At 59.8% G+C, this 26,190-nt stretch overlaps 3 protein-coding genes across 8 annotated transcripts in view; 1 reads left to right on the top strand and 2 right to left on the bottom strand.

Annotated features, from left to right (window-relative positions):
• Positions 1 to 346: 346 nt before the first annotated feature.
• Positions 347 to 9,450, bottom strand: RNPEPL1 (arginyl aminopeptidase like 1). Its single transcript, XM_036901249.2, has 11 exons — positions 8,802 to 9,450; positions 5,453 to 5,593; positions 4,957 to 5,108; positions 4,579 to 4,695; positions 4,181 to 4,416; positions 3,827 to 3,940; positions 3,367 to 3,479; positions 2,936 to 3,044; positions 1,913 to 2,143; positions 1,699 to 1,841; positions 347 to 1,368 (listed from the first exon to the last, which is right to left on the bottom strand). Exons 1-11 carry the CDS (start codon positions 9,342 to 9,344, stop codon positions 1,069 to 1,071), a joined length of 2,199 nt encoding a protein of 732 aa, XP_036757144.2. The 5' UTR covers positions 9,345 to 9,450; the 3' UTR covers positions 347 to 1,068.
• Positions 9,451 to 11,785: 2,335 nt separating this feature from the next.
• DUSP28 (dual specificity phosphatase 28) lies at positions 11,786 to 14,086 on the bottom strand. 3 transcript variants are annotated; one of them, XR_008998109.1, is made up of 3 exons: positions 13,358 to 14,058; positions 11,977 to 13,240; positions 11,786 to 11,857 (listed from the first exon to the last, which is right to left on the bottom strand). XR_008998109.1 is itself a non-coding variant. In XM_036901219.2 (2 exons), the coding sequence occupies exons 1-2, from the start codon at positions 13,748 to 13,750 to the stop codon at positions 12,624 to 12,626; spliced, it is 489 nt and encodes a 162-aa protein (XP_036757114.1). In that variant the 5' UTR covers positions 13,751 to 14,086; the 3' UTR covers positions 11,914 to 12,623. The 3 variants fall into 3 exon arrangements, 2 of the variants coding, with proteins under 2 accessions (XP_036757114.1, XP_036757113.1); XM_036901219.2 differs by lacking the exon at positions 11,786 to 11,857 and having other exon boundaries at positions 11,914 to 12,719; positions 13,358 to 14,086; XM_036901218.2 differs by lacking the exon at positions 11,786 to 11,857 and having other exon boundaries at positions 11,923 to 13,240.
• Positions 14,087 to 18,265: 4,179 nt separating this feature from the next.
• The window catches only part of ANKMY1 (ankyrin repeat and MYND domain containing 1), a 35,472-nt gene continuing 27,547 nt past the window's right edge, over positions 18,266 to 26,190 (top strand). The window contains exons 1-3 of one of the 4 annotated variants that reach the window (XM_057503358.1): positions 18,266 to 18,870; positions 21,195 to 21,381; positions 22,990 to 23,133. In XM_057503358.1, coding sequence (XP_057359341.1) covers positions 23,071 to 23,133 — 63 coding nt within the window. In that variant the 5' untranslated portion in view covers positions 18,266 to 18,870; positions 21,195 to 21,381; positions 22,990 to 23,070. The remainder of the gene's footprint in view (positions 18,871 to 21,194; positions 21,382 to 22,989; positions 23,134 to 26,190) is intronic. The other 3 variants (XM_057503357.1, XM_057503359.1, XM_057503360.1) reach the window with 3 other exon arrangements.

Below are 26,190 nucleotides of genomic sequence, written 5' to 3' on the forward strand. Positions count from 1 at the left end.
CACTGCTCCTCTCTTCCTTTCCCTCAGTTTTGGAGGGGGACAACTGCTGAGGAAGGCCACAGAGAGGGTGGCAGCAAGTGGTCTTCTTTGCGTTAGGGTTCAAGGGTCAGGACCTCAGAGGCCTGGCCCAGGGGCTGGGGAGAGTGCGGGCAGCCAGCCTCTGGTGGTCAGGCCCCAGGGCTGCAGGGCAGGACCTGGGGCCTCTGACGGCAGCCAGCAGGCCAGGAGCAGCTGGAGCGCAGAGCTGGACCTGTCAGCCCAAGGGTCAGAGGTCGGCTGCGACAGCTCCCAACCCCTCCCCAACTGGGCAGATGCAGAGCAGAGTCGGGATGAGCAGGCCGGGAGGTCGTCTGCAGAGTGGGGGTTTAATGGGACGATCACGGTGACCTCGTTGCAGCAGCTCTGGGTGGCCCAGCTCTGACCCCAGGTCCCCAGGCGTCTCCCGCATGGTGGGCCTACACAGCACCGGCGCCACCCGCCCTCTTCCCTGGCGGGGTATTGCTGCTCTGGCCCCAGGCAACCAAGGCAGATTATCCTGTCCCATTCCCCTGGGGCCTGAGACCCTGTTCCCTGAGGGGCTAAGGCTTTCTGGGGGCCCCTCCCCAGATGTCCACCCTCTCCTCAGTGTCCCCTGCCCCCACATGGAGGGCATGTCTGTGTCCTTGTCCCTCTGCCAGGGACCAACCGAGGCTGCAACCCCAGGGGCAGGGTGCAGGGCTCCACAGGGAGGAGGCACGCTATGAGGACAGCGCAGCCCAGGCCTCCCAGCAGGACATAAGGCACGATGTGGCAATCGCCGGGGAACTGCAGGGCTAGCACCCCAGGGGCAGTGCCCGGCGGTCAGTGTTGAGACGGGAGGGCATGGCGTGTGCTGGCTGCTCCAGGGCCTGCAGTGCAAGAGAGCTGGGGAGGACGAGGTCCACAGGCATCAGCTGGCCACAAGGAGGCCCCTGGGGGAGCCCGCAGGAGGGATGTGTGGGCCCGGGCAGAGCTCACAGCCAGAGCTGAGGTGTAGTCCTGGCCGGCCCGGGCCACAGAAGGCACATTATGGTGTCTGGGAGGCCAGGGCTAGGCAGACACGTTGACGTCCCTGAGAGAAATGGTGCTGCTGGGGGCCTCGTCCCCGAGCAGCAGGGCCGGCGCGTCTGCGTCCGCACCCGAGTCTGCTCCGGCGCTGCCCTGCTCCGTTCTGGGCTCTGTGCCAGGCTCCGTGCCCGGGCCCAGGCCCTGGGACAGGATGTGCTGGATGGTCCTGCGCAGGGTGGGGTGTAGCCGGCCCTGCGTCTGGCAGAAGACCTCCAGGGCGAAGGGCTTGAGGGCGCCAGTGCAGAGGTCCTCGTACAGCGGGACGGTGTACATGCGGGACATCTGGGGGCGGGCACTCCGTCACAATGACCGCTTGTGGCCTGCCCGCCAGCTCCCTACCCTGACCCCCTTGGCCTCCCTCTGACCACTGCAGGTCTTCTGCGGAGGCACTGTCCCCAGGGAGTTTGAGCTGGGGGGCACTGATGGGGCCTGTCCCCTCCAGACACAGCTTCCCTGAGGACTGGCAGGGTTGGGGCATTCCCCACCCAGTGTGCGGCCCCAGTGCCAACCCAGACCCCTCATCTTCCCCACCCTGTTTTCTGGGATGCCCAGCCTGGGCTCAGACTGGAGGGCAGGGAGGGGCGGCGGGGCAGGGCCCACGCAGGGCTGCACCTGGCTCTCGAGGAAGCGGCGAACCCTGTGCAGGTCAGGGTAGTAGTCGTTTCGGACCACGATCTGCAGCCAGCGGATGCGGATCTCGGCGTTCATGGAGTCCAGCAGGGAGGAGTAGCACTTAGACAGGCTCATCACCACCTCTGTGGGGCCGCGGGTAGGTCAGGGCCGGGCAGGCACCCTCCCCTGCCACCCCAGCAGCCTTGGGACCCACCCTGGGGCAGCGGGGACCCGTCCAGGAGCCGGTCCAGGAACAGCGCCGTCTGGAAGGTCCTCCACTTGGAGATGTCGATGGCACTGGCCGAGGCGGCCGCCTGGTCCAGGGGTTCCGCGGTCCACAGCTGGAAGAGGGCCTCCACGGGCCGGGTCAGGCTGGAGCCCTGGGACAGGTCCGGCTCTGCCAGCGGTGGGCCCGTGGCCTTGAGCCAGCGCTCAAACTCCAGCCCTGCAGGGGGACGTGATCCTGGGACGCGGGCCGGCTGGGGAGGGGCTGCCCGAGCAGGCCTGCCCAGGAGGCCGCAGGGCTGGAGGGTGGCCCCAGGCGTGACTGTCCCAGCCCTGCATGCCTCTCACAGGCCCAAGCCAGGGACACGCTTTACACCCTACCTCAGGGCCGTGGAGTGGGGGCAGCAACACCCTGGGGAGGCAACATTCCTGCTTCAAAGCCCTGGTGCTGGGCGGTGGGGGCAGGTTCTGCCCACCCCCCACCCCCCAAACCCTGAGACACTTATCAAACCTTCCACAACATAGGGTGTCACCTCACCCAAGCATCCAGCCACACCTCGTCACCCTCCGGCAGTCTTGGCCTCTCCCTCCAGCCTCCTCCAGCCTCTTCTTTGCCCCCAAGCCCTCAGACCCCAGGGGCACCCCCATGGGCCCTGCCTGAGCAGGCACCCCTGAGGCAAACCTCGCTCCGCTCTGCAGACCCTGCCCCGGGCCCTCTTTCTGGGGTTGCCTACTTGGCTTGCTTGGCCTAAATGCCGGCATACCCCTCAGCCAAGCCCCCTGGCCCCGTGGAACTGGGGTGCACACCTGCTCTCTGCGCCCACGGTATCCCCGCCTGAGGCCCACACCATCTGGGGAGCTCGGCTGAAGGAAGGCCAGGTGACCCGAGGGGCTTTCTGCCGGCCGAAGAGGCATCTTGTGCAGTGGAGACTCCCTGCCCGTCCTCAGGCCAGTGCCCTGGGGGGTGCCAAGGGCAGCCGGCCTTGGATGTATGGCCAGCTGTGGGCCTCACCTGCCCGGCAGTCCACGCTCTGCTCCCTCAGCTCCGGGAAGAAGCTCAGAAACGAGTCCAGCAAGTCCTGGGCCACCACGCTGGTGAACTTGTACTTGTCCACGTAGGCCTGCGCCGGCGGGGGGTGCTCAGCAGGGCTGGGGCTGCGCTCTGTCCCCCACCACAGCACGGCCAGGCCCCCCCGGGCGCCGTACCGAGGCCTCTGCACCAGGGCTGTGCCAGGCCTGGGGAGGGACTGCCGACTGGCCAAACTGGGAGGGTGGGTGACACAGAAGGGGGTGCTCCAGGCACTGCCCCCAAGGGAAGGCGAGCCAGGTCCTCGCTGGCACGCAGGCCCCGTGGGCTCCATCCCAACCTCGGGGCAGAAGGGTGGCTGCAGGACTGGGGAGGGCTCAGAGGGCAGGGCCTGCCCCGGGGAGGGGGGCACTCACCCGGAGAAAGTCGTCAAAGCGCTGGGGGTCCCCACAGAGCTGGGACAGGTAGTACACGAAGCAGTAACCCTTCTCATAGGTGAACAGGTTCATCAGGTGGCTGGGATTCACTCCTGCAAGGGGACACCCCCGCTCTGGGTGGTGCTCCACCTCCTGCGTCCGGTGGGTGGGGTCGGGGCGCTCAGGGGCTGTGCAGTGGGATGGGCCGAGGGCTGCAGGATGGGGACTGCCCTGCCTGAGTGCCTCTGGGGGGACGAGGGCTGCACCAGTGACTGGCGCACAGGGCCCGTGAGGGGCAGCGGCCAGCTCAGGGAGGCCAGGGGGGCCCGGCCTGACCTCTGTAGGGACCAAGCTACAGCGGGCACACTGATGCCCCAGCCAGAGGAGGTCAGGGGCAGGCAGGCAGGCTCTGCAGGGTGACTTCTGCAGGGCCTGGGGCGGCCCGTGGCGGGAGTGGTACCTGGCTCCAGCTTGACCTGCAGCTTGCTGACTGGGCTGTCCTCTCCGAGGAGCTTCATCTGCCTGTGCAGGGCGTCCAGGCGGAAGGCTGTCTCCAGACAGGTGAAGGCGGCACCTGGGCAGGGTCAGGGAGGCAGGGGAGGTGGGAGCGGGCAGGCCTGAGCATCCAGGGCGGCGCTGCCACCTGGTGGCTCCCTGCCCTGGGCTGCGTGGGGCTGACCCGCGACCACCCTGCAGGACACATGCATGGCAGGAGGCTGCACCCTGGGGGCCGGGCTGGATTCAGCCCCTGACACAGCGTGGGGACACCCAGGGGTGCCAGCCTGCCCAGTCCCCTGCCTGCTGCGGGCAGTACCGTAGGTCTCGGTGGTGATGCGGCGCTGGGCGTAGGTGGCCAGGCCCTCGCTCAGCCACATCTCCTCCCACGTGGCATTGGTGACAGCGTTGCCGAACCAGCTGTGGGCCACCTCGTGGATGACATCGATGACGAGGAACTCATCACTCTCCAAGATGGAGGAGATGATGAAGGTGAGGCAGGGGTTCTCCATGGCCACGATGGGGAAGGACGGGGGCAGAAAGACGATGTCGTACCTGCCCGGGCAGGGGGCAGGCGGGCCGTGGGCGGGCTGGGGCCTGGGCACCAGCACTCCTCCCACATCAGGCCGGGCCGGGCTCCCTGCAGCCTGCTCGCTCCTTGGGAGGGCAGGGCGTAGCCCTCCGGCTCCTCTTGCCGCCAGGGGCCCTAGGACATACCTGCCCCACATGTATGGCCCGTACAGTCGCTCAGCAGCGCTCAGCCACCGCTCCACTGCGCCTGACAGCTTGCTGGTGGCCGTGGGCAGGAGGCACGGCTCGGCCCACACCCGGCTCCTGTCACGGGGTGGAGAGGGCGGGCTGGGGCTGAGAGGACCCCATCCCGCCCACCCCGCCCAGACTTCCCTCTGCCGCTGGGCTCAAATACCACCCACGCCTCGTCTGGCCTGCCTGACCGCCCGCCAGCCGCTCCCTGCCACCCCACCTCACTTGGTGGCCACCGTTCAGGCTGCACACCCAGCCCATGGGGGCATCTCCCCAAAGCCTGGGCCCCAGACAGCAGCAGTGGCTGCAGGAACCAAGAGGCAGCAGCCTCACCTGGGCCCGATGTCTGCCGGCTGGAGGTCCCCAGCCACAAGGGCCACGAGGTAGGCGGGCACGGGGTGCTCCATGTGGAAGCGGTAGACACCCTCCTCCTCCACGTAGGTGCTCTGCGTGGCACTCATCAGCACCTGCACCCCCAGCGGCGCCTGCACACAAGGGGGCTCCACCATCAGGGCACCCCATGTGCCCACTGGAAAATCCTACAACTCTGCTCAGGGAGCCCCCTCTGTGTGATGAGAAGCCCACAGCCTGGATGGGGAGCCCTACAACCTGGGCAGGGAGCCACCTATCCGCGATGGGAAGCCCACAGCCCGGATGGGGAACCCCATCACTATCAGGGAACCTCTCACCCCAAAGAGCCTCCGGACTGCACTGGGGCCCCCTCTCAGGCCGCCTCCTCCTGCACAGCGAGACAGGTGGTCCCAGTGGCAGCTGGGGCCATGGCCTGGGTGTGTGGGAGTGAGGCGGGCCCAGGCTGGTGGACGCTGACCTTGACAACGGCTGAGTAGGTGCACTTGACGGCGGGCGTGTCGAAGCAGGGGAAGAAGGAGCGGTTGCAGACAGAGTGGCCTTGGGTGAAGACAAAGGGCTTGGCGCTGCCGTAGGTGAGCTCAGGGTCCAACCACCAGATCTGCAGGCGGGCAGCAGGCAGGGCGTCAGAGAAGTCTTCCCGGTGGGCTTGGGCCAGTGCCGCCCTCTCCATCACAGTGGGCCAAAGCCTTCTGGGGACCTGAGCTGCTGGCGGCTGGCCCTCAACTCCTCAGGGATGCAGGGATACCCCAAGGCACACAGGGATGCCAGGACGGCCCTATGCCATGCCTCGCTTCCTAAGAGCTGGCAGGTTGCCTGGAGAGGCAAGGCCTTAGCAGGCGGCAAATCCTGCTCAGGCCTTTCTAGGCCCAGAGCCTCTGCACGCAGCAGACGGAGAGGAAGGGAGGAAGGGTGTGGGAGGGGACGGCCCGATCTGGCTCATCCAGGGCCAAAGCCTCTCCTGGTCACGGTCATCACCGGCCTCTCAGGCAGGCAGGGAGCTCACTGAGTGTGCCCGCACCACCTCACCAGGGCCAGCCCAGGGGTCACTCGGCCTGTGCCTCTCATCCCCACTCCCAGAGGGAAGCTGAGGCACAGACAGAACAGCCCAGACTGAATTCTTACAGGCTGGCGAAGATCTGTTCTCAGGTAGGAAAGAGGCGGGACTGGGGAGATGAGGGGCAACCAGTGTTTGCTGATGACCCCCTGCTGGAAGGCAGCAAGCATGACGAGTCCAGGGCCACCTTGCTGGAGGGACCCCCACTGGGGGATGGGCTTCGGGCCAGGGGATGGTGGCGGGGATCCGAGGCCAGGCACTTGGAGAGTACAGGCTGGACAGGAGTGGCCGTGGGCCGGCTGCCGGGCCTGTGCCTGGAGCACAGTAGGTGGAGCCTGCAGCAGAGCCAAAGCCGAGGCCACACTGCAGGGGCCGCCCTTGTCTGCAGGATGGGGGACATGCCCCTGCCACCTGCTCACACAGGTGTCCTCAGGAAGGGCAGCCAACAGGGTGGACGTGGGCGTGGGGAGGAGAGACGAGGACGCCAATGGCCTCCGCCCAGAAGCCACCGTCCCTCTGCAGCCTGCTGGTCCAAGGGGCCTGTGCAGGGCAGGGAACGGGTGCGCTCCTTGGACTCCCTGCCTGCCTCCATGCCTGCCGGACACTTGCTGCTCAACCAGCCTCCCCCGCCATGGAAGCCTCTGAGGCTTTCCTCATCCCCAGATGCCAAAGCCAGGCCCTACCCCTCCCCTGCACCCTCCTGCTGCCTGGCCCAGTGCCAGTGTGACACATCCTGGTTCATTTTCCACCAAGGCACCCTGGTACCTCCAGTGGATTTGGTGCAGGGTCCTGGGGGGCTCACCCAACCACAGCCAGCCCGCACGGAGTGGCACCTGCTCTCCATGCTCCCTGCTGTTGGGACAGCCACTGAAGCAAACTGGATGGTGCCTGTCCACTTGAGCAACTGAGTGCACATGGGTGTTCCCAGGCCATTTTGGAAGGACGCCACCACTACATACCTGTCTGCAAGTGACAGGCCTGTGGCATCCACAGCTGGTAGCCACCGCAGTGGCTTGCCACCGGGGATTGTGTCATTCTGTAATCACAGAGGCAGTGGACACCAGACCCAGTGGGGCTGCCTCTCCTGCAGACCCCAGACCTAGGAGGGGCTGCCTCCCTTGCAGACGCCAGACTCGAGTAGATTCCCAGACCTGGCAGGCTTCCTCTCCTGCTCCTGCAGAGCTGGCCGGACCCCCAGCAGTGTTCACAGACTTGTTCAAAACTTCTCTTGGCTGTGGCATCTCTGTCTCCCAGCTCAGAGTCACTCCAGAGCCTGCAGCGGTATTTCCCTTTCCTGTGGACCCCTGGGCTGCCTCAGCTGTTCAGAAGGCCTGTTCTAGTTGCCTGGGACCCAGCAGCCCACACTGAGGAGACTCCTGCAGGGGATCCCACCGCAGGAATCCCTTGGCCCGCACTGGGGACAAGCCCCCACATTCCTCCACCCCCCCTTCATCCCACTAACCCTCTCACATCTCCTCCACCACTGCCCCTCCCTGACTCCTCCTTCACCTGTGCCCACCTGTCCCCACTGCCCGTGTCCACTTCTCAGCCCAGCCAGAGGGCCCACCCTTAGCCTCAGAGACCAATGGGGCCCACAGTTCTCCCTGGGAGTGAGGGGCTGGGGCAGACCCCAGGCAGGCCAGGCTCTGCCCCAGGTGGGATGCCAGCTCCCATCAGGGCATGCAGGCAGCAGAGGTATAGTTACTGATGGGATGGTGAAGAAGGAGGTAAGAAATCTGTGCTTGGGTGGGTGGGTTCCGGAATGGGGTGCAAGGGGCTTGGGCCCCAGAGTGTGCAGCATCCCTAAGTCTGAGTCTCTACAGCCCCGGTCCATCTCCCTGTCCACTTCCGTGCCACAGGCAGTGACAGGTAGAACCTCCTGCAGCCCCCCTGGGCTGTGGGCATATTGTGTGTGTGGGAAGTAGAGTCACACGCTGTCCCCACGGGAATCTGGAAACCTCCATGCGGCAGGAGCAGAGGCCCTGCTCCATCCTGAGGGCTGGCCTGGTGCAGCGCGCTGCAGCCACAGTGCCTGACCTGGGTCACCAAGGCCTTCCGGCAGAGCCTCTGAGGCTGTGGGTGCTTTGTGCCCCACGTCCTGCAGAGCCTACGTGACTGTCTGTGGTGATCCAGCAGCACCCTGCCAGTCCTTTCCCAGGGGGCACAAAGCATTAGTGCCAACCCAGCCCTCTGTGCCTCCCATTCTGGCAGCGTGGCTCCTTAGGCCACCCCCAGACAGCATACCTGAAGCCCGAAAGTCCTCCAAAGGCCTAGGTCACAGGGAGGCCCTTCTTCCCTGTCTGACCCCCACCCGGTCTGCCACTCGGTGCCAAGCTCCAGTAGATGCCTGGCTTGGGATATGCCCACCAGAAACTGCCACTGTCCCCAGGCAAGGGCAGTCCCTGCACACCCCTTGGTGGCATGCTGTCCCCTGTCCCCACCACCCAGTGGGCCAGCCCCTGGGCTCTCACTGTCCTCACTGTCCGAGGGCTCCAAAGCACTTCCTAGCACCGGCTGGGAATCGCTGACGCACCTGGACAGGACTCCAGCGCCATGTGGGGTAATGCCAGGCTCAAGGCCAGGGCCTCTCCAGGGCCAGGCTGGTCCCGCCCTCTCGGCAGGTGCCCCAGGCTCAGGTCGCCTGCCCAAAGCGCATACTAATGACCCCCGGCCTGGCAGCGCGGGGAGAGGCTGCCTGAAGACGCCGCCCCACGAGCAGTCCACAGCCCCGCGCCCACCCTGCGGGACTCACGGCGGGGGCGTCGGTCGAGGTGTAGCGCAGGATGACCTGGAAGGGCTGGTGCGCCTGCAGCTCCGGCGGCAGCGTGACGGTGAGTGAGGAGCCGTAGTCGGTGAACGGGTCCACCCTGAAGGCCAGCGGGCAGCAGGCGGGCTCGGCGCCGGGAGTCTCGGGGAAGGCGGGCAGCGGCGGCGCGGGCCCGGGCCCGGGCCCGGAGGCGGCGAAGGCGAAGGCGCAGGGCGGCGCGGCGGCGGCGGCGGCGGCGGCGGCGGCGGGGGCGCGGCGGAAGGCGGCCGAGTGCAGGCGCAGGGCCGGGTGCGCGTCGAGCACGAGCGCGCGGGGCGCGGGCCGCAGCGCGCACAGCTCGAGCACCAGGCAGCCGGCCAGCTCGCGCGCCTCGGGCCGCAGCTCCAGGCCCAGCTGCAGGTGGCGGAGGCGGAAGAGCTGCGCGCTGGAGGCCGAGGCCACGTCCAGGGCGGGCGGCGGCTCGGGCGGCGGGCGTGCGGGCGCGGCCTCGGCACCCGGCGCCTTGCGACAGCAGCACTGCGCCGCCATGGCCGCCCCCGCTAGGTGAAATCCATGGGCGGCGGCCGCGCCAGGTCGCGGGGAGCGGGCGAGGGGCGCCGAGCAGCGGCGGCGGCGGCGGGGCGCGGGCACAACAGGAAGTCGCGCCGGGAGCCGCCCGGCCCGGCCCCGCGCCGTGCACCGCCCTGCTCGGCCTCCGCTCGGCCGCCGCCGGGGGCGCTGTGCGCGGGGACTTGGGGGCCGGGGGTGTTGTGCGCGGAGCCCAAGCGCTGTTCGCGGGACGGCAGGGTGCCAGGTCTCTGTGAGCGTGGGTCCCGGGTGCTGGGGGCGTTGTGCGCGGGCCTGGGGCTCGGGGCGCTGTGCGCTGGGATAGGGTGCAGGCGGCGCGGCGCGCCGGGGCCTGGGGAGCTCGGGGCGCCGTGCGCGGCGGGGACGGACAGCCGGGGGTTCAGTGCGCGCAGGGCCAGCGACCTGGGGACCTTGTAAGTTGGGGACCAGGCGCACTAGGGTTGGATGCGCCGCGCGGCCGAGCGGTCTTCCAAACCCTGTGCGCTTCCTACCCGGCCTGCACCGCCGACCCCAGGAGCAGGAGCACCGCCCTCCAGGAACGCTGCCTGGTAGGTGCGTGTGTGTTAAGTCCGGGGAGAGGAAATCCCAGGGCAAAATACCTCTAAAACCGAAACCAGTCAAAGGGAGAAATAAAGTTTAAAATCTGTTTATTGCTTACAAACTGCAGTCTAGGCCCTTCTCTCTTTCCTGCTCCAGCAGAAGCAAAACCGGCCCTCCCCTCCCCTCTCAGGCACAGATAAGCTCTCCGTTGCCCAGGTAATTACCCACTGATACGGAGATGAACTTCTCTCCACCCCTGAGGAATGACACAAATACACTAAAGCCATACCTCTTTCCACCTCCAAACGCTTATTGATATACAGATGTACTAAAGCCAGGCAAGATATTCTGGAAATATTACAATTTTACCCACAGTGTGGCAGTGGTCACCTCTCCCTGTGGTCTCTGCTTCCCGGAAGTGCAACCTCAGTTATTCGTCCATTCGGGGGGCTCAGGTCCTGGGATTAGGGGATGATTCTCAAATGCCCACAGCCAGTGCCCCACTGAGACCAGTGGTCTGTGTGGTGGGCCATGTGGAGCCTCAGGGCTGTGCTGTCACCTAAGGTAGCCACTAACCTTGTGTGGCTATTTAGGTTTTTATTAAATACAGTGACACTAGCCACTCAGTTGCACTAGCCATAAAGGTGGTCTCTGCGTGCTGGTGGGGGTAGTGTGCAGCTCAGTGGCAACTGTACTGAACAGAGTCGACCTTCCATCACTGCAGAAAGTGTGGGACAGTGCTTCCTTTAAGGGCCGGCAGGGTTCTGGAGCACACATCATTTAGGAGGTGAGTGCTGAGGCAGTAACATATCCTACCTGCCCTATCCCACCTTGCCTGGGCCTGTTCAGGGGTCTGGGTGCGGAGCAGAGGGCTGCAGACCAGCAAGGACACCCAATCACCAAGTAGCAGGTGGATTCTTGGATCCATGGCATGAGACCAGCCACCGAGATGTCCTCACATAAGAATTCAGGTTATTGCAGGGAAGGGGCTTCTGGCCCAGGAGAGCACCCAGGAACCCCACACACTCGTCTCCATAGGGAAGCATGGGGCAGGACTCCGACAGTGCTTGACCAGGCATCTTCCGTCAGCATTTGATCATCCTTCTGGACCCAGTGTCCTCGTCTGTGACCCCTGTGACGGTGCCCTCCCTCATCCCTGGGCTGGGGAAAGGATGGCTTACAGGGACACAGGCACTAAGGCATCACTTCAGTTTTCTCTTGGGTCCTCAGGTCCCCATGTGCTTACCTAAATGTGGGGTAGCAGGCACCCCCACCCTGGTGGGGTGGGTGGGAGGTGATAACAGCTCCCCAGACTGGCAAGGCTGATCCGCTCTACCCCTCCTGTGTGTGGAACTGGCCTCAGAAAGATGCCCAGGTCCCTCTAGCTGAGAAGGGATGAGACCCAACTCCTGTTCTGGGAAACAGGAGGGCAGGAAGCCTTTGATGGTCACTTAGCTTGAGGGTACAGGTGGTTGGTAGGCTTGCCTGTGGGTGACTAGGGGCAGGCTAGTGTGTGAGGTTGAGCTGTGAGGGACTTGGAATGCATGCAGCAGCAGGCAAGCCCTCCCTAAAGGTGGTAAACCAGCTAGCTGTGATGTGCCACATGGGTTATGACTGGGAGCTGCTGACTGGTGACACTGTACAGAGCTGGGAGCCAACCTACAGGGTGTGTATGATCTGAGCCAGCAACCACAGCTAGTGGGGATGCCCATGCCCAGTCCCGACGGCATTCTTCTAGCCCCAGCTGCACCTGCCTGCAGGGAGCGGGCTCTGAGAGGCTGCGAGTGCCACCTAAAACCCTCTGCTCTTGGTGCTGCCGGACCACTGCCACCTGGGCAGGCACTGGCTACCTGAAGGCAGTGAGGGCCGATCAAACTCCTCGCTCCTCTCCAGAGTCTTCGATACAATCTCCAGTACCTATGATGGAGGTGCTCCTATCACAGCCAGAAACCGCACAGCATCAGGCTCTGCTGGGTCAGAGGCCTCCCTTCCCAGGAAGGATGCTTTCAGCCCGGGACATGTGGTCCCTGGGACAGGAGGCTGAGCCACCCACCACATAGCTGTTTGGGGCTCCTCAGGCACATTGGGTAGGAGTGACCAATCCTGACTCTCAGGAGCTGGGCTTTGCTGCTCTTCAGTGGGCCGGGAGGAGTGCACTGAAGCCAGGACACCCTGATACAAGACCCAGTACTCCTGGGTCTTGGGGGAGGAGATGGAGGCCCCAGCACCAAAGCAGGCAAAGCCATCAGGGCCCTTCAGGATGGGCTCATCACCCCATCAGGAAAGACCTGGACCAGTGAGGGAAGAGCGAGTAGAGGAAAAGGGAAATGATAAACACCAGCCACAGTATTTTATTAATTACCTTGTCTATATTTGTATGTATAAACAAGGGACTGTAGTTTCTGTAATTTACATGTGTTGCCCAGTTTTTCCTTTTTCCTTTCCCCACTACCTTATTTAGGGGATGTTGATGATGATTTTCTAGTAGTCTTTAGGCCATGGGATCCAGGTGAGATGTGTCTACACCAGAGAAGGAATCCACACGCTCAGAGGCACTGCGGGCCGGTGCATCATTGGCGTGAGGGTGGCTGTGGGATGTTAAGCCAGGGCTCGGTGCTGTTCTGGGAACTGGGAGGCAAGTAAGGCAGGCGGCGGGCATGGACGCTGGGAGCCCCAGCCGCGCCCATGCTGGGCGGTCTGTCACGTGGCCTTGCACCCTGGGCGGCAGCTACAAGTCTGGAAGCCGCGGACTCTCCGCTGGATCCCAGCTGGGTTGAGACCGGACCGCTGTGAAGGCTGCACAAAGCCACACGGCTCCAGCTAGTGGCAGGCTGGGGCTTGGCCAGCAGCCCCAGGCGTCCTCCAGGCTGCCCACTGCACATTGGCGACCAGGGTCGGTGGGTCGTCTGACTCCTGCGGCCTCTCCTGACCTTGTCTCCCCGGCCTTGACCTCTTGGTATTAAATGCCTTTCTGCCTAAAACTCCTCAAGCGGTTTTGATTTTCCCGACCAAATCCTGTCTAATAAGCCTGCCCACTAGGGGTGGGGCGGTCTCCGAAGACCCCGTCCCGCTGCATTTCAGGAAGATGCGGAAAATGGGGACGCCCGCGTGGCAGCGAGGAAGGACAGAACGACCGCGGGAAGCGCCGCGCCCCGCTGTGGGGCTGGGGGCCGGCGGCTGAAGCCTTAGGGCTCGCCCCGCAGCGCGTCTCCTCCCGAGGGCTCCCGGGGCAGGGGCCGCAGGGCCTCCTCGTACTTCTGGAGCTGAGCCCAGAAGCCCGGGTTGGGCTCGGCCACGGGGCGGGCTCTCTTCACCGCCTGCGAACCAGAGGCTCAGGTCGCACAGCGCACAGCGCCGGGAATCACCCCGCCCCGAGCGCCCCGCCCGCCGGAAGGCCCGCCCCGGAAGTCGCTCCCAGACCCGCCCCGCCCCACCTGGAAGGCCTGTGCCAGGCTGAGGCTGCGGTGCCGCATGAGGTAGGCGGTGCAGACGGCGGCTGAGCGGCTGCGGCCGTTCTTGCAGTAGACGAGGCAGGCGCCGCCGGCGCGCACCGCGGCCTCCATGGCGGCGCAGGTGGGCTCCAGGTGCGCCAGCAGGTCCTCGGACGGGTCGTCGAACACGGGCACGCGCAGCTCGGCCACGCCGGGCGCGCGCGGGCCGGGCTGCTGGCGCGAGACGTTGACGCACAGGGTGACGCCCGCGCGCGCCAGCAGGTCCGGCGCTGCCGCGGCGCGCGTGCTCCCTAGGAAGAGTGAGGGGGCGACGCGCGTAAACAGCGGCGGGGCCGCCTGGGCGGCCCCGCGGATGCTGGCTTGTCCCGGATCCATGACCGGCGCTCTTGTCTGTTTGGGGCGTCCTGGCGTCCCGGCGGGCGCCCCCGGATCCTAGAGGCCGCGGAGGGCCGCCGCGTCTGGCGGTGCCCTCCCGCAGGGCCCTGGCTGCCCCCTCATTTGCCAGCCCGAGCGATTGGCTCTCCTCCGATTGGCTGCGCCTAGGAAGGGCAGCCATTGGCTGGGCTCCTGGCCGCTGGGAGCGTCGGATTGGCCGCAGAGGCTGGGCGGAGCCGGGGAGCTTTCTTACCTGGCAGGTCCGCCTCGGCTGCCAGAGCGCGCTTGCAGGTGCAGGTCCGTGCGTCCGGGTTTAGCTTCCCTGACCCGGGAGCCAAGCCGCGGCAGCAGGGCTCCTCCAGCTGTGGCTGCCGAGTAGAGGGGCCTGACATTCTCATCGGGGCCCTGGCCATGCCCTCTGTAGCGTTGCGTGTAGGTCGCCTGGTTTCGCCTCAACTCCTAAGACTGCATTGCCGTTTGAGGCGCCGTTAAGTACAGCTTTGTGATTGTTCCTTGTCTGCTTGCTAATACAGTGCTCTTTTACTGTAAAACGAGGCTCATACAAAGTAAAACTACCGATAACTTTTCATCATTTCTTCATAGACCAGTATTTTTTTTCTTAATTATTAATTTTCGGGTCATTATTGTAACTTAAAAAAAATTGATATCGCTTAATGTCCACACAGCTGCCATTTAAGTAGACCTCTTCCATAGACTTTTTTGATGTCGGGTCTCTTTCAGGAAAATGTTTCAGTGAAAAGTAACTGGCTTGCAACCCTGCACACATTATAATTGTAGTTTCAGCTTTATTCTAATAATAGTAAAACCATTTTTGATTAATCTCCATTGTTTACCTAAGATTTGCAATCCATGCTACCAGAAATCATTCTCCGCCTCCCACCCCTCCACCCCCATTGAATTTGACAAACTATACCTTTACAGTTTCTGTGGGTGACCCTGATTCCATTCTAGCAGCAGCCGCCAAACTGGGTAACCGTCAGATCTTTACTGCAACCTGGATCTCCCTCTTGAGCTCCGAGTGAAATACCAGTTTGCTGCCAGGTCTTGACCCGGGCAGATCCAGCCATCACCTACATGGAAGCCTTCCCAGCATCCATTTCCTTCTTCCTCTGCCCTGAGGACTGACTTTCCTGGGATTGGGGAATGGAATTCCCATTTTCCTCAGAGTTCATAGGAGCCGTTCAATTAGGTGGAGATTCCCTGTCCCCCAACTCCACAGCCGGCCCTGATTACCTGCAGCCAGTCGGTGAAGCCCCTACGCTGTGACTGCTTCAGGAAAGGGTGGGGGTAGGAACAGAGGAGGAGAGGTGCTTGGAAGGCTCTGCTCTCCCCTTACGACCACAGGGGAAGCCAGGCTTAGATGACAGCAGTGGTGGAAGAAACAGACCCTGGTGACATTGGGCCACTGAGTCAAACCAAACCTGAAGGCATTCCGATTTCTGGGCTTGCTGGAGGATGTCTGGGTTAGGTTTTCTCTTTCAAAGCCTCACACTCTTTTACCCCAGCAAGCTAATGAATGGTAACAAGTCACCCTAAGTGTCTCAAATCCATCCTCTCCACCGTGACTGCTGCATCTACTTTGGGTCACCTTCTGGGCTTGGTACAGCCTCCTGAGGGGGGGCCTGCCCTCCAGCTTCCTTACTGCAGCCAGAATGGGCTTTCTGAAGCCTTGCTTTTCTCAGTATCTGTCCCTACTCATTAGCAAGTCATGATCTATTAGTGGTTTGTGAAATAAATTTTGTGGGTCATGACTAGTATTTTTTTGTGGAAATGGTATTGAAAAGAATTGAATGCATGAAAATACTAATATGCATGCATGCAGCAGAGAAAACTTTTCATTGAAATTTTTTGAGTTATGTTAGTACTGGGTCATGATATAAAGTGGGGTCTTGTGGTGGGCCCCAGGCAGAAAGTCTTGAAAGCCTCAGATACAAAGCATGCATCTGACAGCATCATCCTCCTGCTTAAAAATGTCTTGCTGCTGCTTGTGTTTAATCTGTCATTCAAGGCACCCCGTCTGCCCTGTCCCTCTATAGAATAATCTCTCTCTCTTCCACTTGCCCACCTTACCATATGCCAGTGGTTCTCAAAGTGTAGCCCACATCTCAGCAGCAGCAGCAGCTGGGAACTTGGTAAGAATGCAAATTCTGACTCAACCCCTTTCCTGCTGAATCAGAAAACTGGGGGGTGGAACCCAGGAAGCTTTTACCATGCTCACCACATGATTCTGATACATGAGAATTCTGAACCCATCGTTTAGTCAATCGACAGTCATTTAAATCAGGAGGGCCAAAAAAATTTACCCATTCACCTTACACATTGGTTTTGACTTAACCACACATACACACGTCCATGCACTTTCCTCTGGCAGCATCTCAGCTGTGGGTCAGCCAAGGTGTTGCCCTTAGTGGTGCTCAGTGCCTTGCTGTGCTTTCTGGATTGTTCGTACCCTTCATATGAACTTAAAGGCACTTGAGAAGCAATCTCTAGGCGAAATCCTTTTGGACTTTTAAAATGATTTTCGCGCAATCTTTTACAGTGCTTACCTGAGTTCTATTTGAGTGCAATTTTTAACTGACTTTTTTGTTGACTTTGCAAAGCTTTTAACTGAATTTTAATAGACATGCCACTCCCCCATGCACACTTCCTCAGCCATTTTTTACATTTCATAACAATGACAGGCTCAGCTGGTGTTTTCAGGTTTGCAAACACTGACTCTGCCAACAGGGGCCGCTAATTTGCCTAAAGCCAGTCATCCTAGAGATGTATGTTAAATCTGAATCTACCAAGCTTACCAATTCATCAATGACTCATAAAACAAGTATTCTTGAATATGTCAGTTAACATTAATATATTACTATGAAAACATTCTTTTGAATATCTTCAGTGTCAATGTAGGACTTTTTTCAGTTTGTAGAAACAGGGCTTTTTAATTTCCATACACCTGGTTTTTAAAATGTCAGTGCATATATTTTAATGAATAAAGGAAAATTTCAGCATTTCATATTGCATTTTCTCCATTTTATAAAACACGTTTTCTTTTTTTGGCCACATTTTTATATTTGTCTTGCCAATCTCCCCAAATTGTCAGATTTGCCATAGTTTTATTTTAGCTATTGTTTAGAGTCACTCATACTGGAAAATACAGTATTTTCCTAGAGTCACTGTAACAAAGCACCACAAGCCAGTTGACTTGAGTGCAGTCGCCCCTTCCGTCTGGATTTTGGTCTCCCACGCTCCCTCTCCTTTTAAGAACGCCAGTCATTTGGTTTAGGGCACACCCCTACCCAGCGTGGCCTCTTGATTACATCTGCAAAGACCGTATTTCCACATAAGGTCATTCACAGATACTGGGGTAAGACTTCAACTTAACCTTTTTGGGGGACACCATTCAACCCACAACAGGTGGTATGGTTGCCACGTTTGACCGTTTTTCTTCTTTTCCCAACAAAACAGCTCAGTTTGTCTCTGCTGCTTCCCAAGCTGTAGCTGGAGGGAGCAGGACAGAGAGGGGACCTGGGAAGGAAGGACAAGAGGTCCAGAGATTTGGGATCCAGGAACCAGAGTGGGTTCCAAGGGGTGGGGGGAGGTGATTGGGGAACAGACGGTGAGATGGGGTAGAGGAAGCGCCCTCGGTCCCTGCACATCTAGGCGGTGGGGTAGGGACTGGGCATCGGCTTTCAAACCCCATTCCCCTTGTTATAAGGGGCAGTCTGGCTTGAGACCCCCAAGCCCTAGACCTGCAGAGAGCCCCTCTCTCTCCCTGAAGCCCCCATGGCTTCAGTTGCAGGACCTCCTTTTGCTGTCTCGCACCACCGGCAAGTCCAGTTCTCTGGAGTGTGTTCTGTTGGGAGAGCTCCTGTGCATTCTCCGGAACCCTATTCAGGAGTCCTCTCCATAGTTTTACCCAGGGACCCCTCCGTCTACACAGTTGATCCTCTCCCAGCGACTTCGGGCCCCTCGCTTTGTGCCCCCTGCAGACCACGACGCCCCCTCTGTGCCATCCAAACATTTATGAACGGGCGGAACCCGGCTTTGGAGTCTGAGCTCAATCACATACCGGCCCTCCGCGTCGAGCGCGTGACCTGCGCAGGTTCATCAACCCCTGTGCCTCCCGCTCCTCGGCGCGGCCCTCGGCGCGGGGAGCCCTGGGCCCGGGGCTGGCCCGCCGTCCTCTGTGGGACACCCAGGTGGGCGTCCGAGGTGCGGTCGCGCGCTCTCGCTGACGGCCGGGGGCCTCGGCGGGGCGCGGGGCCGGGGCCCTGGGAGGTCACAGAGGGGTCCCCGGGCTGGTGGGAGCTCGGGGCGGGCGGGGGCGGGGCCTGGGAAGGCCGGGCGCGGGGATTGGCAGGGGCCCGGGCACGTGGGCGGCCGGTCTCCAGGGAAACGCGACGCTCCCGGCGCTGGGCGAGCCGAGCTGCGAGCTCCGCGGACCGGGGGCGCCGTGTGTGCGCTCTCCGGCCTCGGCGCGGCCCCGGGGGCGATCCCTGAGCTCCGCGGGGACGGCGGTGGAGCCTGTGCGCGGGCCGGGTACCCTGGGCACCGTGTTTCCGTGGTGGGGACCGGAGATTTGGGACCCGATGTGCGTGAGAGGCCGTGAGTGCGGGGTTGGGCGAGACCGTGTCCGAGGCCCGCGGGGAAAGGGGGCGCCTGCTGTCTGCCCCGCCTCGGGCACTGGCCGGGGCAGAACTGACCCGAGACGTGGCCCTAACGAGGTCGTGTGAGGGTGCCCGACGTCCCTCCCTGTGTGTACTCCCCACAGAAGAGAAGGACACCCTCGGGGCGCTGGCGAAGGTTTCCGCAGGGGGTTCGTTTCAACAGCTCCGGGGCCGTCGACTGGGTGAGGGGAGGAGGCCTCGTTTCTCGAGGCTGATGGGGCTGTGGGCGGGGTGTCAGGAGCCAGCCCGGGGCCCTGCCGGCGAATGTGGGTCCCCGGCTTGGCTTCCAGACGTGAGACGTGGAAGGTGATTATTCCTCAGCTGCCTATTACGAAGGCCCAGATAGTCCACCTCGGAAGGCCAGCTGGAGGGGAGCGGCGGCCAGCCTGCTGCCGCCGAGGAGCGGTGGGCCTTGGGGAGCCCCAGGTTCTCCATCTCTAGGTACGGGAACCCTTCTGCAGGGAGGCCAGACCTTGGCACAGGGACCAGACTTAGCTGGGATCCAGCACCGCAGCAGGGGTTTAAAAATCACGAAGTCATTTTACCCCTCAAAACTCTATTTAGTCTCTGGAGAAATAGAAAAGCCTCAACACTGTATCGCAGCCACCGTGGGAAACTACGACACTAACTGGCCTGCCACCTCCTCACACCCTGGCAGCATTTGCTTTACACCATGGGGGCCGCCGAGGGGCACAGCACCTTCAAGGCCAGAGCGGACACATCACAGGCCTCCTCTGGGCCAGGTGCTGCCCTCAGAGCCTTACCCTGGTATCTCATAAAACCCGCCCTGTGACCCCAGAGTATCGTCCCTGTTATGGACTGAACTGTCTGCCCCTCCCCCCTACCACCGACATTGGTATGTTGAAGCCCTTGCCCCCAGGTGATTGTGTTAGGGATGGGGGCTTTTGGAGGTCAGTGAAGCCTGGATGCGGTCATGAAGATGAAGCCCTAGGGTGAGATTAGTGCCCCTCTGGGAAGGGGAAGAGACTACAGCTCCCTCCCTCTGCCTCTGCCTCTGGGAGGGAGCTGTGTGTGTGTGTGTGTGTGTGTGTGTGTGTGGAGGGGCTGTCCCTGAACTAGGAAGTGGCCTTCACTGGGCCAACTCTGCAGCCGTCCTGATCCTGATGTCTGGCTTCCAGAACCATGAGGGGCAAATGTCTGAAGTTCAGGCCCCCAGTCGGCCATGCTTTGTGATGTCAGCCCGAGCAGGCTGGCATAGTCCGCATTTTACACCTGAGGAAATGGAGTCACAGGGGGTAAGGAACCTGTCGGGTGGCAGAGCCAGGTGGTCCAGCCCTCGCCCGCCTTGCCAGCTGGCCATGGCCAGTGACCCTGCAGTGGGTCCTACAGCCGATGGGCTGTATCAGTGCTTTTCCTGCTTGACCTCAGAATCATTTCCATTTCCCTCATTCTCATGGTCAGTTTTCTTTCCCCCTCATTTTAAAATTAAATAGTATCTATGTCATGCAGAAAAAGGAGAAGACACTGGTGTGTTAGTTTGCTAGGGCTGTGACAAAGCACAGACTGGGTGACTTCAACACGTCTGGCCACCCAGAGACACTGCAAAAATGTAGCGTCTCCCTGTTCTGGAGACTGGAATCCCAAGGTCCAGGCGTGGGCAGTGTTCTGCCGAGGCCGTGAGGGTCATCTGGTCCAGGCCTCTCTCCTGAGCGTGTAGACACTGTCTTCTCCCTGTGTCTCCTATGGTCTCTCTGTGCCCTTCTCTGAGTCCAAATGTCCCCCCTTTAGAAGCACACCAGTCTCATTGGACTCCAACATGAATTTGGGTGGGGGTCACAGTGTGACCCATAACCACAGGCAAGCAAACAAACAAACAAACAAACAAAAAACGAACCAAATCTGAGCCCTCAAACCCTACAGTCATTGCATGTGGGCATCCTTCCTGCCTTCTTTCTGCAGAAATGTAACAACAAGGCAAAAGAGATTTCTGTGTTTGCAGCAGCCAAGGCCCTTCTTTGTCAGGCAGGTGCCCTGCTAAGCCTCCGGGCTCACAGCTGGTGGAGGGGGCGCAGAGTCTGACAGGGCCCAGGTCTGCAGATGGGAGACACCCACAGGCAGTCCCCAGAGAGCACTTAGAGTTGAGAGAGAGGCGGGGGTGTGTGTGTGATGGGGCTGGGGGGTCCTCTGTAAGTCAGGATTTGTACTGTGAGGGAGTGACAGCAGGAAGGCAGGCCCACCTGGTGCATGCTCTGTGCCCCTCGCTCTGCACCCACCATCCCTGTGCCTGTCCACCCATTGTCCATCTTACCAGTCAGCTTTTTGCCCCCCATGCTGCTCTCCGATCACCCCTTGGCCCGAAGCTCCCTCTCCTTGTCTAGACCGTTCACCGGTCCATGCGTGTCTGCCAAGTGTCGGCCTCCTGCCCAGCTCTGGATGGGTGCTGCTGTGTCTAAGAAGACCCTGCTGGGCACTCTGGGCTGGTGGAGGGGACAAGGCTTCCCAGCAAACAGCTGGAGTGGGGCGACTGTCGGGTTCCAGGGAGCGGGGCCAGCCCTGGGCCAGAGAGGGCTACTGGGTCCTGCCTCCCGGGCGCTGGCAGCCTTTTGCCCTTGTGAGACATGGGGTCGCCCACTTACTGTGCTTCTGCTTCCTGTGTGGGCCTGGGCCATGGCTGCACCCTCTGGGCTTCAGTTTCCCTCCCTCGAGAATGAGGATATCTGGAGCATGTGCCTCGGGGTTGTCGGGAGGCCCATATGCGATGGTGTGCAGGGCTGGCTCTTCAGCATTGGCCTTCTTCTTCCCAGGGGTGGCCCAGAGGCCCTGGGGGAGGAGGAGGAGCCCAAGGGCCCCCTCAGGGTGCAGGACCTGCAGGGGGCCTGTGTGCAGCCTGTCCACGGTGTGCAGGAGTGGCGGGACGGCTGTGTCTACCAAGGGGAGTTCGGGCTGGACACAAAGCTGGGATACGGCGAGTTCTCCTGGCCGACTGGCGAGGTAAGCTGCCTCCAGGGCCCACTCCCCGAGGGCCTTCCCGGTGATTGGCCTGTGCCAGCCAGAGGCTCCCTGCACCAGGTGGGGTCTGCTCTTTGCCACCGTGGCTCAGCTGACTTGGGTGCAGCTTTTGCTTGCAAATGATAGACTGTGAGGCAATGTAGGGGGTATGTAGGGTTGTAAAAATGCATGGCAGGAAGGCGCCTGGCACCAGAGGCCTCTGGGAGGTGCCATGTGAGGCCTCAGCTCTGCTCCTCTCTTCTCCCTGGGGCCCTGGTGTTTTTATTTTGGTGCCCAAGGCTGGGGTACTTCGCCCAGCCCCTCACATCCTGGCTTAGTCTCCAAAGTTCAAGAAACAGCCTCGATGGAATTAGGGTCTCTCAGCCCCAATTCCAAAGTTGCATGAGAGTGTCATTGGCCCAGTTTTGGTCGGATGTTCTCTGTCCGGGCAGCTGCGGCCTGGGGCAGGGTGGAGGCAGATACCGATAGCTGTGGCGCCTGCTCTTTGTGGGGGCGGATTTCCCCAGCGTGGGTGCTGTGTGAGTCAAGCAGGTGCCCCATTAGGGCACTGCATTCCACAGACTCTGGGGCAGGGGTTAGCTGGGGCCAGGACTCACTGGAGAGGCCAAGGCTGGGTGTGCGGTTTAGGCAGGGTGAGCTTGCCAGAGGAGAGCCGGGTGAGGGGCCAGCAGGGGCCTTGGGGCGGAGCCTGGGCGATGGTGGGCAGGGGGGCAGGTGCCGCTGCTGGCAGAGCACTGCTCCCCCTACACCGTCCCCCGTCCAGTCCCTGCCTGGAGTGTGCCCCGCGGCCAGGACAGAGGCCGGGGTGGCGGGGGCCTACGCCTGTGCTGAGCTGACTACACCTGTGGTCTGTGGGCGCGGGTGGTCAGCGGAGGGCCTGCCCCAGCCTCCTGGTGGAAGGCTGCTGTCTGACACACATGGAAGTCAAGCCTAGCAATAGGGAAGTGCTTGGGATGGACGTGGTGTGACTTTCCCTCCGGGGGCCCCAGTGGAGGGGCAGCCTCTGTCAGGCCAGCCCCTGGTGTCTGCGGGGCTCGGGACAGGAGCACAGGCAGAGTTCCCTGTCCATGGCCTCAGGATGGAGGAGTTTTGAATCAAAGCCACACCCATGTTCCCATCCAGGCCCAGCCTGTCCCCAGGGTTGCACGGGTCGCCCCAAGGCCTCCCTGGACCCGCCTGCTGCCTGTAAGTCTGAGCAGCAGCTGGGCGAGGTGGGAGCGGGGCCTGCGCAGGGCTTCTGAGGGAGGCAGGCCCAGGCCCAAGCCCAGGGGCACTGATCGGGTCACAGCCCTTCCTGTGCTGACTCAAGGTGTCTGGGTGTCATGGCGCCTCCCACGCCTCCACCGGAGCCGGGGCAGGAGGGAGCGTGGCCACTGAGGGCTGGCCGCCTGGCACTCACTCTGCGAGATGGAGTGGCCGCCTCTAATAGTCACATCAGCCACCCCAACATGGAGGCACCCTGTGAGGCCTGAAGCAGCCCCCAGTCCCCAGGCCCCCCTTCCCTGCATACTGGCTCACCTTGGAGGGCTTCCTGGAAGAGGTGAGGAGCAGCTCTCAGGTGGGATATGTTACTGTGCTCTCTGCCCACAGTCCTACCGCGGGCAGTTTTACCGGGATCACTGCCATGGCCTGGGCACCTATGCGTGGCCAGATGGCTCCAGTTTCACGGGCATGTTTTACCTCAGCTGCCGAGAAGGCTACGGCACCCTGTACCTAAAGACAAGCCTCTTTCAGGTGAGGGGCCCCTGTGCGCTCAGGCCGCTGGACAGAAAGACGTTTAGGTTCTGGGGAAGCTTATTTATTTAACAAGAAGGAGCTGTCTTATTTTTAATGATTATAATAGTACCAGTAATGGGGTCCATGGAAAGAGGGCACCAGAGGATGAGAAGGTGGTGAAAGTCTCTTCACTACCCCGTTTCCCAGAGTAGGGTGGGAATTTAGCGAGTTATTGGACATCCCTTGTTTAAAGAAAATATGCACTGCAAATATTAGCTTTGTTACTATAAACTCGTCATGTGCATGTACTTTTTTGAAACTTGCCTTTTGTTCTGAGGAACCTTCCTGGTTTTGCATATACAAATACCTTTTCCCCCTTTATCTCATCAGTGCAAATTTCAGTAACCCTCCTGCCACTTGAGCATACAGCTCCGAAAGTCTTGACAAGCAGAGGGCTGTGTGACTGCCATCACTGTACAGAACAGCTCCCTGCCCCCAAATCCTGCCCTGCGCCCCCTGTAACAGGCCTCTCCTGACCCCAGCTCTTGGCCAGTCCCTTGCGTATAATTTTGCCTTGGCCTGAATATCATATTAATGAAATGGCACAATATATAGACTTACAAGTCTGGTGTCTTTCACTTAGCAAAGCGCATTTGAGATCATCTGTGTGGTGCGGACCATGAACTTCTTCGTTTTCACAGCTGAGGCATTTTCTATACCATGGCTTATCCGCTGCCCAGCAGACAGATATTTGGGTTGCTTCTAGTTTATGGAGATTATGAATAAAGCTGCTATAAACATGTATATATACACATATATATGTATATATGCACTCACATACATATGGGTTTTGGGGTGCATTGTGTGAATGTGCACACGTGTGATATGTGCACATGTGTTTTGTAAGTGTGTGTGCCATGTCATGTGGCTGTGTGTGTGTGTGTGTGTGTGTGTGTGTGTAAACATCATCCTCCCAAATTCCCTGCTGCTCCCAGAGTCAGTCCCCCCCAACCCTTAACAACTGCTCATCTATTCCTATCACTGTAGTTTCTCCTTTCCTGTAATTTCATATAAATGGGATCATACAGTGTGTCATGTTTACTGTTTGATTTCTTTGGCTGAAGGCATGATTCCTTTGAGAGTCATACATGTTTTTACATGTTTCAGTGCTTCATTTCCTTTTCCTATGGGGCAATATTCCACTGTGAAATGCAAATTTTTTATTGATTTCTTTCTGGTTTTTGATTACTATGAAAAAGCTGCTGGGAACATCTGATTGTGAATCTTCACATGCACATGTGTCCTTATTTTCCCTTAGATATAAATATCTACAAGTGGTGTTGCTGGTCATATGTTAAGTGTATGGTAAATTTATAAGGAACCGCCAAATGGTTTTTCAATGTGGCTGTGCTGTTTTCCATTTCAACCATCAAATACAAAAGTGCCAGATGCCCCACATCTTTGTCAGTACTTGGTGGTGTCAGTTTTTTAAAAACGTGCAGCTGTCCCTACGGGTCCATCATGGTGCCTCGTTGTGGCCTGGATCTGCCGACCTGCTGGCCGCGCGTGGCACACTGTCTTTGGGTCCTTCATTCGCATCTGCGCCTCTTCCGTGGTGGAATGGCCATCCCCGGGGTCCGGCATTAATGTCCCACTCAGTTTTTAACTTGGTGGTTTGTGATCATATAGAGTCACCAAGTTATCTCTCTGGATCCCCAACAGTACGTGACTGGCAAATACTTTCTCTCAGTGGTGGCTTGCCTCTTCATTTCTTAACAGTGTCTCTCATCAAGCAGATTTTGAGATGTGATGAGATTCAACATCATTTTTCTTTCCTACTTCTTGTTTTGTGTCCTAGATAAGAAATCTTTGCTTAACCCAAAGTGACGAAGATTTCCTCTGTGTTTCTCCCATGTTGTATGGTTTTCATGCCCACCTTCAGGGCTGTGATCCATTCTGAGTTAATTTTTGTGTGTCAGCTGGAGCAGGGTCCTCTTCATGTGTGGATACTGGCTGTTCTGGGCCCTTGGCTGAAGACCCCACCGTGTCTCCACTGCCTGGCCCTTGCATCTTTGTCAGAAGTCACGTTGAGTCGCACATCTGTTTGTCTGGAGTGATGGCAGGAGCGGCCAGTGGGTGCTCGTGAGAGCCTCGTTCTGTCTGTACAATGACCCCATCCCTCTTTCTGCTGGTGGTTTTAGAAAATATGAGTGGTTATTGTCTAGCGCTCTCACCTCATTAGAGGGTGCAGGACAGTGGCCTTCTATTATGCCTCCTTCATTTTTTAACTAGGTTTCTTTTATTTAAAAAGCCCTTCATCCACGATTTGGTTCCTTTGAGGTAGCGTGGGAAGGCACGCTAACACTTGATCATTTACCTTCCTTTACGAGTTTGCAGAACACTAACCTGATTTCCTAATGCCTTCGATGGTGGGCAGTAGAGGCTAGCTTTTCTGTGTCTATACACTCATGGATTTTAAGACTGGTGTGTTCCGGTCATCGTGGTCATGCCTTGTGGCGCCCCGTTGGTCAAGGGGGCATGTCAGTTGAGCTCTTGGGATTGCGTCCTGACTCCAGTGGGTCCTGGCAGTTTTCTCACTCCGCTTGGACAGGTGTTCCAGGTGCATCCCTGCACTTCCCTCCCTGGGCCCTGGCCCATGGGCTCCTTTAGCGGATGTGAGATTTAGGAACCACAGTTTGGGTGCAGAGGACTGCACTGGGCAGTTGTCATTTTAGGCCTTTTCAGTTGCAGATCCAGAAAATACATTTTGCTTTTTTTAACATGAGAAAAGATTGCATCAGTTCATAATGATATTTCCAGTTCCAATTTAGGGAGTACAGGGTTCTTACTCAACAGCTATGATGTTGTATTTACATATCTTTTCCCTTAGTCCTAAAAATGTTGGTTTTAACCATTAACAAAATTTCTTATTTGTGTTACCTCATCAAACATGTATAAAGGCTTCAGAACAACAGCACAGAACTATTACCGGTGTCACAGCGACGACACGGTTCAAGCTTCCTTGGCTCAGCCCACCAGGGACGTGGAATCAGATCAGGGGAAATAATTCCTCTC

The sequence above is a fragment of the Manis pentadactyla genome, chromosome 6, assembly GCF_030020395.1.
Source record: "Manis pentadactyla isolate mManPen7 chromosome 6, mManPen7.hap1, whole genome shotgun sequence".
Classification (NCBI taxonomy): domain Eukaryota; kingdom Metazoa; phylum Chordata; class Mammalia; order Pholidota; family Manidae; genus Manis; species Manis pentadactyla.

Coding starts and splice junctions, on each gene's coding strand:
- RNPEPL1 (XM_036901249.2), bottom strand. CDS start 9,344: ATGGCGGCGCAGTGCTGCTGTCGCAAGGCGCCGGGTGCCGAGGCCGCG. Junction 5,594..8,801: donor CCTCGACCGACGCCCCCGCC/GTGAGTCCCGCA, acceptor GCCCGCCTGCAG/ATCTGGTGGTTGGACCCTGA. Junction 1,842..1,912: donor CGGGTCCCCGCTGCCCCAGG/GTGGGTCCCAAG, acceptor GCGGCCCCACAG/AGGTGGTGATGAGCCTGTCT.
- DUSP28 (XM_036901218.2), bottom strand. CDS start 13,750: ATGGATCCGGGACAAGCCAGCATCCGCGGGGCCGCCCAGGCGGCCCCG. Junction 13,241..13,357: donor GCCTGGCACAGGCCTTCCAG/GTGGGGCGGGGC, acceptor TCTGGTTCGCAG/GCGGTGAAGAGAGCCCGCCC.